The sequence below is a fragment of the Eurosta solidaginis genome, chromosome 2 (assembly GCF_040869045.1).
Source record: "Eurosta solidaginis isolate ZX-2024a chromosome 2, ASM4086904v1, whole genome shotgun sequence".
Classification (NCBI taxonomy): Eukaryota; Metazoa; Arthropoda; class Insecta; order Diptera; family Tephritidae; genus Eurosta; species Eurosta solidaginis.
The window spans coordinates 67,921,689-67,934,654 of record NC_090320.1 but is presented as its reverse complement, the minus strand read 5'-3'; the positions used below and the strand labels follow the sequence as shown (position 1 = coordinate 67,934,654).

General features: G+C 39.9%; 1 protein-coding gene across 1 annotated transcript in view; it reads right to left on the bottom strand.

Moving 5' to 3' along the window:
- Nucleotides 1-12,966, bottom strand: part of DIP-kappa (Dpr-interacting protein kappa) — a 421,153-nt gene that overhangs the window by 38 nt on the left and 408,149 nt on the right. Inside the window, exon 12 of the mRNA XM_067769125.1 lies at nt 26-949. Within this exon, the coding sequence (XP_067625226.1) occupies nt 26-949 (924 nt within the window). The remainder of the gene's footprint in view (nt 1-25; nt 950-12,966) is intronic.

Sequence of the window (12,966 nt, the reverse complement as noted above, 5' to 3'; positions counted from 1 at the left end):
ACTGACTCTTCATTTAAATTCTTACCGCTATTGGTCCTTTCATTAACAGCCGCGTAAATATTGTTTCCGTCATCAAGCGTCTCTCCTCTGTAATCTCTAAAATCTCCCAATGCAAACCCAACATCAGCTCTTTTATCAGCAGGCCAACGCTGGCCAATTATTCTCATAGCATTTTCAAAATTTTCATTAACATTTGTTGCCATTCGCCTTACATTTTGGAACTGTATAAACACTCGTCGAAACAGCATTGTTGTTTTTGTTATCACTGTCGATTCTCTCATCAAAATAGCACGCGAAAATGGCACTGTCGACATGAATAACCGCAAAGCCAATGTCATATGACTGTGCCTTGTCTGTATATGCGCTTCCTCCCCTTTGCTCCGCAATTCATTACTGCTGCTCGGCAAATCGAATTTCACTTTCGCATGAGAGACCTCTGTTGTCGTATCCATTGTTTCGATTCTTATTCTTATCGGCCATGGAGGCAGCAGCTGGAAATTACGCTGTGTATATATAACAGCATATGCCTTTATTGATGTGTTGCCCGTCCTTGCTTTGCTCATTCGCGTTGTTCTTTGCTCATACGCAGTGTTGGACTGTCGATGCGAAGAAAAATGATTTTTTCGTTGGCGTTTTAATGGCAGCCACTTATTTTGTTGTTGTGCATACCACATCGTATGTGTTTGCTGTAGTCGTTGCTGTGATTCTCTTTGTGCCTTCTCATGTCGTTTTTCATTTTGTTTCCTTTCGTTGCGGTGTTGCCACTGCCATTTATACCAACTCGATAAATGCTTGTAAATACCAAATGATTGCATTTTAATCCAAAGTATTATGCGGCCGAGTAGATTATGTTGCGCTAGTGAATTCGCTGAATTGTGAAAAGCGCCCGGAGGATTACGCATTGGCGTCTGATTGCTATCGTTCACTGAATCGGCAGGCGCACCGTTGCCTGTGTTTGTTGTAGAGGTGGCAGTTTGAAAAGAGAAAGCAAAATTAAGAAAATCTAGTTAGTTAAAAAGCCACATAAGATAAAAATAGCAAATTTATGAGGTGCTTAAGCTAGCACGAAGTCTCTGCATGTGAAAATAATAATTATTTTGTTTTTATAGTCAGCGTGCTTTGCACATAGAGTATATTAACTTTGGTGGATAACGGTTGGTTGTACAGGTATAAAGGAATCGAGATAGATATAGACTTCCATATATCAAAAACATCAGTATCGAAAAAAAATTTGATTGAACCATGTCCGTCCGTCCGTCCGTCCGATAACACAATAAATATTGAGATATCTCCACCAAATTTGGTACACGACCATATGGACCCATAATAGATTGGTATTAAAATGAGCGAAATCGGATGATAACCACGCCCATTTTTATATATATAACATTTTGGAAAACACAAGAAACCTGATTATTTTGTAAATAATACACCTAGAATGTTGAAATTTGACATGTGGACCAATTTTGAGACTCTTGATAAAAATAAAAAATATATGTTTAAAAAAGCGTGGGACCGCCCACTTGCGATAAAATCAATTTTACGATCGTTATCAAACGAAATCAAAAATCGTTAAACCTATCGTAACAAAATTCGGCATAGAGGTTGCCTTTGAATGCTTTGAAGAAAACGTAAATAACGAAATCGTTTAAGCACCACGCCCACTTTTATATAAAAGATTTTTAAAAGGGTCGTGGACGAATAAAATAAGCTATATCTTTGCAAAAAAAGAGCTTTATATCAATGGTATTTCATTTACAAGTGGATTTATAACAATAAATAGGAAAAATTTCAAATTTGGGAAAATGGGCGTGGCGCCGCCTCTTTTATGACTAAGTAATTTTCTATGTTTCGGTAGTCATAACTCGAAGAAATATTAACGGATCATAATAAAATTGGGTACACAAATTTTTCTTGTAGTGGAAAATATATCTAGTAAAAATGGACGGGATCGGTTAAAGACCACAGCAACTTAGATATAAAACAAGTCTAAGAGGGTCGTAGACTAGAATAGTAAGTTATATCTTAGCAAAAAATAGTTTTGAATCAATGATATTTCACTTATCAAGTTTTATTTTAAGAGGAAATGGGGAGACATTTTTTTTAAACGGGCGGTGCCACGTGTTATGTAGAAAAGTAATTTATCTGAAATGAAATGTACAATTGAAGCTCACGCTGAGTATATAATGTTCGGTTACATCCGAACTTAGACACCTTTACTTGTTTATACATAGATTTGCGCACATTGGCGAGAGCTTTATGAGCTCCTTCTAAAGAGAATTTATGACGTTGCCTTATGTATAAGACCGTGCAAAGGGAAATATATCACGCCTATAGGTTAGGTTAAAGTGACTGTGTCTCAGCAATGTGAGGAACACACTTAGGCCGGCTGGCCCATTGTGACATCACTGTATGGGCTATAGCCATTCCTCCTTTAGATGAGTAATAATTTCAACCAATTTGTCCTTCTGATGTAGCGTAGAATATTTTCGATTTCCGCAGAGCCAAGTTCTGCTAAGCAGTCGATGAAATACTTATCCACACATTCCATACCTACATATACTGGCCCCAGTGGGGCATATAAGAGGAAGTGTTCGACGCTTTATATCTCCCTTCATCCCTGCAGCTCCGACAAAAGTGGTTGGTTGGAATTCACATGCGTTCGCCATCAGTATCTATCCCGATCAGTGGACCTAAGAAGAGCCGGTTGAGGTTGATGAGGAACCTCGGTCGATTCTCATTTATATGAGACCAGGTTTGTTTGGACACCTCGCATGTGGGGTCCATAGTCCATCTGGAACTTGCTTTCTTGGTAAAAAATGATGTGAGCCAATATTTGCACGCAGCAACAGAGGGAGTAAGGTCTTAGCTTTGCCTGTTCAGTAGCCTTCATCGTCAGTCCAGCGGAAGCACAGTTACCGGGTACACCGCTGTGACATAGGGCCCATACAACAGCTGTCTCGCGCCGCAATGCAAGTTCTTGTAGGGCCTGTCTGCATTGAATGTCAGAGTAAATTGCTACTGATGTGGGATTCTTAGATAGCACTCTCCCTAGGCAGCCCTATGCTTACGGAAAGTGAAATATCCTCTGAATAGATTCCACTATCCACGTTACCATTGAAACTGGAGCCATCTGTGAAGATGGTCGTGCACTCTGGATCTAGGTTAGTAGCGTTATACCATACGTGCCTCTCTGGGATTCTGATTGAGGATTTGTTGTCTATAGAGAGGATCGATGTGGTGTAATAGAGTTGACGTAAGTTTTCGGGTATGGTCCCCAAAATGCAGGCAATGCCGAATCTGATGTCCCTCCAGTGCAGGATAATGTTCAGCCTGACTGCGTTGCAGATTGCTTGGCGTTTGCCATAAAAGTCTTTCGAAAGGAGGTTGAGCATGGCCTCTAAAGCCTTTTAGGTTGTGGAAGGGAGTGCCCTTGAAATGAGCATTGCTGCTGACCGCTGCACCCTAGTCATCCTCGAAACTAAGCTGTTCCTTTCAAGTGCCGGCCACCATACTGTGATGCCGCAGAATAAGATAGGTCTTACGGCCACGGTGTATAGCCAGTGCAATATACTGGGCTTCAGATCCCACATCTTCCCCACGGTGCCTTCGAAGCATAGAGGGCGGTTATCGCCTTCCTGGCTCTGTCCTCGACATGTTTGTTCCAGCTAAGTTTACTGTCCAAGTTCATGCAGAGGTATTTTATCCCCGTTGAAAGTTTGAGCCTCAGTTTATTTAAAAAAGATGGTACAAAAGGTGGGATTATGTTATTTTATACTAGAACGATAACTAAGGCGATTTTCTTGCAATCATCTTATACAGCTCAGTTTAATTCAAATGCCAGGAACCAGGTAAGTCCAATCAGACTCAGTACTATTCGATGTTGGACATTTTCATCGATAGCACGATGCTACCGGCTGTGAGATGCCCACAAATATTGACCATGACGATCGATAGTGTTTTAAATTTCCATGAGCATATGGCCACAATTTCACTAAAGTGATGCCTCAATGATGTCCAACAATGCACCGGCCTTTACCAGCTTATCAGATTTTTCATTGCCGTCTGTATACCTGTGGCCCGGTACACATGTGAGAGTATTGGTAGCTAAGTTTTCATTTTGCATCACGTTCTTACAGTTATAGATGGACTTGGAGGATGTAAGTGGTTGGTCCAACGCCATGAGCGCTGCTTTTCGGTCTGAGAATACGCATACCTCTCGGCCGTTTACTGAGTTCTCCACCGTAAGCAACAGGCCGTCATACCTACTCGCTCCTCTTTGATAAAGATATTAACTGAGATCGGAAGACGGATTGAGAGTGCGATTTCTAGCTGTTCAGAGAGGACCCCTGAACCTACACCGCAGTCCATTTTGGGCCTGTGAGTGAAAAATGAGGTGAAGCTTTCCTCGAAACCATGTCGCCTGACCAATCCATTCTAGAGGGTATCTTCACTTTAAAGTTCTTGTCTAAGTTCAATGTGGTCGAATCACAGACTACCTGGTCGAATTACATCGGTAGACTCCTTTATACTGATGGTAGCGATAGTAGCTGTAAGGCGTATGTGGAGTTCCAGTGGGAGCTGGTTAAGGATTACATTTAACGCGTATGTTGGATATGACCTTAGTGCTCCTGCTACCCCTGCACAGGATGCTCGTGATACTTTGTTTAGTTTATTAATTTTATATTGCTTGTTCAGGGCTGGCCACCACACAATTGCTCTGTACAATAAGATAGGCTTTATGACCGCTGTGTAAAACCATATGGAAAGTTTTGGTCTTAGGCCCCAATTTTTGCTAACATTATTTTGCTGAAGACCATCAATTCTGTCTTGCTTGGGGCAGCATTAAGGCCGCTCGATGTCATCTAGGTATGTAGCCTGCTCAGCGCTCCTGTATGATTTAGCTTAACGTGGTGGAAAAAGTTCCCGAGACTGCAATAACAACGTTGTCCGCATTCGTACCTATTATCAAGCTCGGAGTAGTATTTCGTTCAGTGCTACAACCCACAGTATTTGGGGGAGAAATCACACTGAGGTACTCCTATTCTCATGTTTCGGGTAGTTTTCACCGAGCCCGTGTTTGGCCCTACAGTATTGTTCTCCAGCATTTATTGTGGCCAGCCGCATATGTGGTTGTCTACTCCGGCCGTTTGAAGGGCTTTGCCAATAGTGATGGTTTCTATATTATTGTATGCACCATCTATGTCTAGGAAGGCAGCTAGAATGTAATGTAATTTAATGAGCTCATGGAAGGCGATTTCTGTTTACCTGCCCTTCATGTCAGCATGCCGTGCCTGTCAAAGGTTTGGCCCTGTAGACTTAACATATCCAAAAGTCTCTCAAGATCCTTAGGCATAAAGGCTGTGAGGCTTAGTGGTCCGTAGTCCTGGGCAGTTTCCAGTATATTCGTCAGACTTGAAAGAAACAAACTGGAGCAAGCTGCAGGGAACACAGCGAAATGGAAATACTTCCTATTAAGGAGAGAAATGAACTGCTGAACAAACTGTTTCTGTTAATTACCAGAAATCTTGGTATCCAAAAAGACAATGGGGTCTATGCGAGGCCACAAAACCTGTAAATAGAAGAACGCCGCAGGCTGGGGTATTATAATCAACGCTGTGGACCCTACCCATCAACTAATTGCATAGGCGGTTCGACAGAGGACCATTCAAACTCACGGCGTATGCAAATGACATTTCAGTCATTATAAACTTCAGATGTCTACCAACAGTCAGCTCTCTGATTGATTAGGCGCTTCGGGATGTACATGACTGAGCATCTGTAGTCGGCTTAACCGCCAACGTGGAAAAACACGATCTAGTATTAATTGCAAGGAAAATAATAATTCCACAAAGCGTAGGTTTTGAAGGGTTACCCTACAGGAAAAGTACATTACAAAATATCTAGGAATCAAACTTAATAATAATTTATCGTGTAAACTCTTTATGAAATAGTGCGAAGAAAGTCTTCGTGACACTGTATATATGCAAGAGCATGCACATGGGGCATATCGCCCAAGCAATCTCATTGGATTTTTTAGCGGCTATTGTCAAACCCATACTTTGCTATAGGGCTCTAGTTTGATAGACAGCCACACAAGTTCATGCGTATACCAAAGGTGGGCACAGCAATCGCTGAATCCATGGTAGACGTTCCAATCCGTTTGGGAGAAATCAAAAGGAGCCATGAGTTTTATATAATTCATCACAGCGAGAAAGGCATGGAAACATATGCGAGGTTCCAAAATTTCTAATATCATTTCCAAATCCCACGACGTTGGATTCACAAAGTTGCTCATATAACAGCAGATGTTGGAAGTGCGAGCTGCAGGAAGAAACGGTGGGGCACGTTTTTTAATAGTATCCAGCGCTCTCTAGGTCAGGGTCGCCACTACTGTGGGCGGCAGATTTGCCAGATATCGCGGCAGTAATTAAGCTAGGTTTAAGAAAACTTCTTGTATTTGGCATGAGAACGGAGTTGTTTTATAACATAAATAATAAATAAATGTAAGGTGCGATGGCCTCCCAAGAGATTTTAGGTCGAGCTTCTCTTCTAATTTTCACCGTGCTCCTTTGATTTTTCTCCTCCAAATTGGCAGGACGGGACCTACATGTCTTATGCCGACTCCAAACGGAATGTGCAAGGTAGATGAGTTTTCGCTGAGAACTTCTCAGGGCAGAAATACATTCGGAGTGCTTGTGACGAGAGGCGACCTCGCTTAGAAAAATTTCCTTCTAATTGAAAAAACTTGTTTCTAAAATTTTGATGTTGCTTTTCCCTGGTCGCGAACCCGGGATCTTCGGTGTGGTAAGTGGAGGATGCTATCATAATACCACGGCAATCGCCGTACCTGGTACCTTATTGTAGTTTTGTCGTTTGGTCAATAAACAAATTCTGGTACGGACACATTTAGTCCAGGCCTTAATTTGCCGGCCGGTTGAACCTATGCTAACATAAAAAGACAATTAACAGATATTTCATGGTGTCGATAACCATTTTATGATAGAAAGTCTTCATGCGCATACTTTAGTAATTTCAGATAACTGTGAAGCTTCAATTACGATTTTAAAAAGTCTTCAAAAGTAATGCAGTCATTAATTTTAGCTTAGCTTCTTAGCAATCAGTGGCCGCCATGGTGTGATGGTAGCGTGCTGCGCCTACCACACCAAAGATCCTAGGTTCACTCGCCGGCCAAAGTAACATCAAAATTTTAGAAACAAGTTTTTTCAATTAGAAAAAATGTTTCTAAGCGAGGTCGCCCCTAAGCAGTGTTTGGCGAGCAGTCCGAGTGTATTTCTGCCATGAAAAGCTTCTCAGTGAAAACTCATCTGACTTGCAGATGCCGTTCGGAGTCGGCATAAAACAAGTAGGTCCCGTCCAGCTAATTTGTAGGAAAAACTAAAAGGAGCACGATGCAAATTGGAAGACAAGCTCGGCCTAAAATCTCTTCGGAGGTTATCGCGCCTTGCATTTATTTATTTATTTTGTTTGGGTTTAGATCTGTGCCGATTTGAAAAGTGGTAAGCTAATTTTAGCAGTTCGAAGACTTTTCACCGAAATCTGAAGATAAATGACCTAGAATTCTAAAAGTGTCAATTTGAGTACGATATTTTTATATCTTTTTGTTAAAATTACATAATTAACTTCTACTTTTTTTCCAAACTTCAAAAAAGAAAGTGAGGCAAAATCACTTTTTAATAGACAATATTTATTTGACAATTGTAAGTCATTGAGCTTTCATCAATATTGTTATAAATAACAATGCACAAAAAAGCTTGGCAACAATAACTAAATGCAAAGTGAAAGCTAAAACGATAAATCGTCCAACAACAACAAAATAGAGATATCACTTTTCTCCTCAATTGAAAATGTCATTTATATATAGAAGTAGACAAAAAGAAACACTTGCTAAGGATATCAAATACCAATAAATATACAATGTGTTAAATTGTACACATTTGTTGTTGCTGAAGCATACTTTGACTGCGAGTTCAGTTGTGTAATAAATATTGAAACGCTCGAATGGAATGGGTCGCTAGTTGTGATAGTTATGTGAATATTTATGTCGATTCATTTACATAAGCACTTGGTGTAGACTGTCTGTCATGTTTAATTTCCGTTTTGTTGAAATGTGTGTATGTATGTGTGTACATATAGCTTTCTATCGACATTGTTTGATATTTACGACTACATAAGCCGTTAAATGGTTGAATAAATTTAATTTTTTGAACAAGGGCGTAGACGAAGGGGAAAGTCGTGCTCATTATATACAGCTTTCTTAGCATACCGCCATCGCACGGCTTTTACCACCAAGGGCTGTCATTTCTTATTTGTCATCTTGAGCACAAGTCCATATATCATAGCTACTTGATTTTTTCTTATTTGCTTTTTTTTCACACAAACATTTATATTCATTGATTAACTTGACTTATCTTATTTTCCGCTTAAACAATAGTTTCCAAGTGGACAAAGTCTTTCTTTTTGGCTATGTGGCTGTGGTATTTTTGAGTATTTTTACTATTTTGGTCACAGTTATCACTTTCGCCCCGAAAAAGCTACATACAAATATCATCGTGTGGAAAATCTGCAAATGCAGTATGAGAGCAGGAGGGCGACATACCGCAAAAGCCCTTCGAAGATTGTTTGCATGAGCAAAGAGAAGTGGATTCTTATTTAGAGATGATTTCCCATGTGAAGATGCACGGCAACTTAGACTAGATTGGGTCGATTTGGCCGGTCCGTTAGGATCTCACATAGAAAGAATGAGTGAGTGCCATAGGCATCATTCTATGATTTTTTTTCCTGATTCAATCCGTTATTTATCTGGGTGTTTATGGCATCTGCCGCGGTGGTGGTGCTATGCTATGAGGGAAATGAGGGAGCTGGATGTTTTCCAATGTCTTTGCTACTTGCGAAATGAGTAATTTCGGTTGACATAACTCACGTTCGTTAGCTGGTATCCCAGGCTTTAGTTGTGAAATTCTCCCTGCTATTTTTCATTGTTCAGGAATGACAAAGAACTTCAACGACAGGTTGAAAACGCGAGTTTGGTAGTTTATTCTCTCAGCGTGAAGGTTTTTTAGTGTTGACATGGCTTTTCCGTCTGGACCTTTTGATTTAGAGGGCTTGGCCTATTTGAGGGCTTCTTCAACATCTACGTGGGTGATGGTAATGGGTGACACGTCATGCTGTGTTTATGTGCCCGTCTGTTTGCGCAACGTCTGGCCTTTTATACTGAAGGATGCATTACAAGTTGTCGACCAAAGGAACTCGCACATTTTTTCGAGTCCGACAAAGTTTTATTACCAAAAGTGATTAATATTTATTAGTGTGTTTTGTTGAGTTAGACAAGGATCTTACCGTTCACCATAGTGTACCAACACCCGCAGATGGACTGCAGTTCTTTAAAGCTCTTCCCATTTGACACGCTTGTGTTCATTGACCAGCCGCTTAAAATCCAAGTTGATATTCCTAATATGAGGGTCTCTAGGGTTGAATTGTGGGGTGAATGGGAAATGATGTATGGTATTCTACCGGCCGGGATAAAAAGTGCAGAAGCTGAATCGATGATCTTGCGGAACGCACGCTCGTCTTGCCGCACATTAGTAGGAATGGGGAGAGCAGCAAAGGATTGATTTATGATGGCTGTGTAGCCTTCCCAGTTAGCTTTTTTGAAATTAATAAAAGTTCGCTTTTTAGAGGTGATAAAGTTAGCAGGTCACGGTATTGACAATAGTATGGGCAGGTGGTCAGATGATAATCTAAGCATTGGCTGCTACTCTACGCAGCTTATGAGCCCCACGCTGATGATGGAAATGTCTGGCGAGCTGGTTAGTTACCTGCAAATCGAGTGGGGACATCGCCGTTTATCGTGCAGAAATCCGTACTGTCTATTTCCACCGCTAGTCTGCCTCTGGTGTCTACTGGGAAGCTGGAATCCAGAGATCGTGGTGTGCTTTGCAATCACCAAGAACAAGATAGTTTTCGCCACTAAGTAGGATGTTTATTTCAGTGCGATAACCATTTGGATAGCATATAGCAGGAGAAATATAGATGTTTATTATTTCTAGGTCAATATCACCTGACCGGATTGTTATACCTTGAATTTCTAAGATTTGTCCCCGCGGCTGATATTGGCTTGAAATATACCATATTGCATGATATTAGAGGTGATAAATGCAAGGTCTATACCATTAGCTCTTGCGCGTTATTTCCTATGGATGTTGCAGCCATCGCAATTTCGGAGGTCCGATCTGGCAATTAGCTTTGTTTCTTGAATTGCAGCTGTACGGATATTATTTTTATTCATCTAGTCAACTATATCCGGGATCTTTCAGGTTAACTCGTTAAAATTTAGTATCGGAATTCTGAAGTGCAAGGGGGGGGCGACACTATGGGTGTTAGAGATAGGTGGACACACTTTGTAGGACTCAATCTTTGTCGTATGTGCTGCCTATCTGCTAGTCGGACGATTGCCATTGCTAAGCACAGAACATCTATGAAGGTGTCGAGGAGTCGATAACTCCTCCTTACGCGAGTGCGTGTGGCGGAAAGGGAGAGCGGGATGCGAGTAAAGGCTGGTGCTCGGCTACGTAGACTAGAGTTACAGATCGGAGCGGCCGCATTAGCTGGAGGCACCGTATGGCGCGAGTAACAGCCGGCTGTGTCTGGAATATCGTCAAGTTTTCGTTTTATTTTTCCAAAATAAGATTAAGGGGAGCTCATACTTCACACACTTCACTACTAACTTAATTCCGTGCAGGGTTCCCGACTCTTTAAGGTATATTCAAAAAATGTTAGCCTTTTAAAGAAGATTATGCAATTTCCAGTACAAGGTGTTATCAAGAATGATTAAAAGGGTCAGCTCAAAATGTAAACTTTTGCCCGGTCTACAGCGCTGTATGTTGTTCCTTGGTACAACGTCAACTAAAAGCCAAACAGCTATAGCAAATGGTTAAAGAATTAATTTATATGACCACGGGGGCGTATGAGTAATAAATATGAATGCAAACGGAAGTCGACACCAACGCAACATTTCAAATACACATTAGTGTGTGTGTGTGTGTGTACATAGGTACATGTATGTTTCTTTGTAAAGCAAACAAAGGAGGAGAAAATCTGAGGTTATGAAATACTAATCTACAAGCGAAAAGCACAAAACGAGGGGAAGTTGCAAATGTTCGCTTAACTAAAGTGCGTAAAAATTTTTGATTGATCACTTTGTTGTGGACAGCTACGTTGGCATGATGGGGCCACAATAGCTCGGTGTGGGTCACTGTGACATCAATCTAGATATGTACATATGTACTTATACTCAGCGCGCTTTGCACACAGAGTATATTAACTTTGATTGGATAACGGTTGGTTGTACAGGTATAAAGGAATCGAGATAGATATAGACTTCCATATATCAAAATCATCAGTATCGAAAAAAAATTTGATTGAGCCATGTCCGTCCGTCCGTCTGTCCACCCGTTAACACGATAACTTGAGTAAATATTGAGATATCTTCACCAAATTTGGTACACGAATTTATCTGGACACAGAAGAGATTGGTATTGAAAATAAGCGAAATCGGATCATAACCACGCCCACTTTTTATATACATAACATTTCGGAAAACACAAAACACCCGACTATTTAGTAAATAATACACCTAGAATGTTGAAATTTGACAAGTGGGCTGATATTGAGACTCTTGATAAAAATTAAAAAAAAAAAAAAATGTTTAAAGTGGGCGTGGCACCGCCCACTTGTGATAAAATCAATTTTACAAATATTATTAATCATAAAACAAAAACCGTTAAATCTATAGTAACAAAATTCGGCGAAGAGATTGCTTTTACTATAAGGAATGCTTTGAAGAAAAATTAACGAAATCGATTAAGGACCACGCCCACTTTTATATAAAAGATTTTTAAAAGGTCGTGGACCAATAAAATAAGCTATATCTTTGCAAAAAAAAACTTTATATCAATGGTATTACATTTCCCAAGTGGATTTATAACATAAAATGGTAAAAATTTCAAATTTTGAAAAATGGGCGTGGCACCGCCCCTTTTATGACTAAGCAATTTTCTATGTTTCGGGAGACATAACTCAAAGAAAAATTGACGGATCGTAATAAAATTGGATACACAAATTTTCCTTATAGCAGGAAATATTTCTAGAAAAAAAGGACAGGATCGGTTAAAGACCACCGCTACTTAGATATAAAACAAGTTTAAAAGGTTCGTAGACTAGAATAATAAGCTATAACTTAGCAAAAAGTAGTTTTTAATCAATGATATTTCACTTATCAAGTTTTATTGTAAGAGGAAATGGGGAGACATTTTTTTTTTTGATCGGGCGGTGCCACGTGTTATGTAGAAAAGTAATTTATCTGAAATGAAATGTACAATTGAAGCTCACGCTGAGTATATAATGTTCGGTTACACCCGAAATTAGACACCTTTACTTTTTTTAAGTTGCTGCTTTATTGTCTGTCTGGTTTTATGCTTTCATAACTTCCGGTATTCTTGTCCTTCCTTTATGAAATTATGTTTGTATGTATGCGTGTATTCACATTCATTCGGGCACATTTAAGTAAACAAGTATCGATGTGTGTATATATGTATGTACGACTTTCGTTCTGTTATTATTACAAAATGTTATTTTGCTGATAGTGTCAACAACTTGACAGCTAAATCAATGAATGCTTTGTTATTTTTATCGTACCTATACACTCACTGTTAGTTTATTGTGGTTTTGTTTTTGTTTCTGGCTGACAAGCATTGTTGCCATTTATTTCATATGAACAGTTGTGTGTGGATCTCTTTCACACATTTCATGATTTATTTCATTAGCATTCCATCAACTGAGAGTGTTAAGTTGCAGATGCACTTGGCGATTATAAATTTATTAAACGTTATGTTTGAAGATTGTTATTGTTATGTTTATGCACATACATATGTATGTACGTATGTA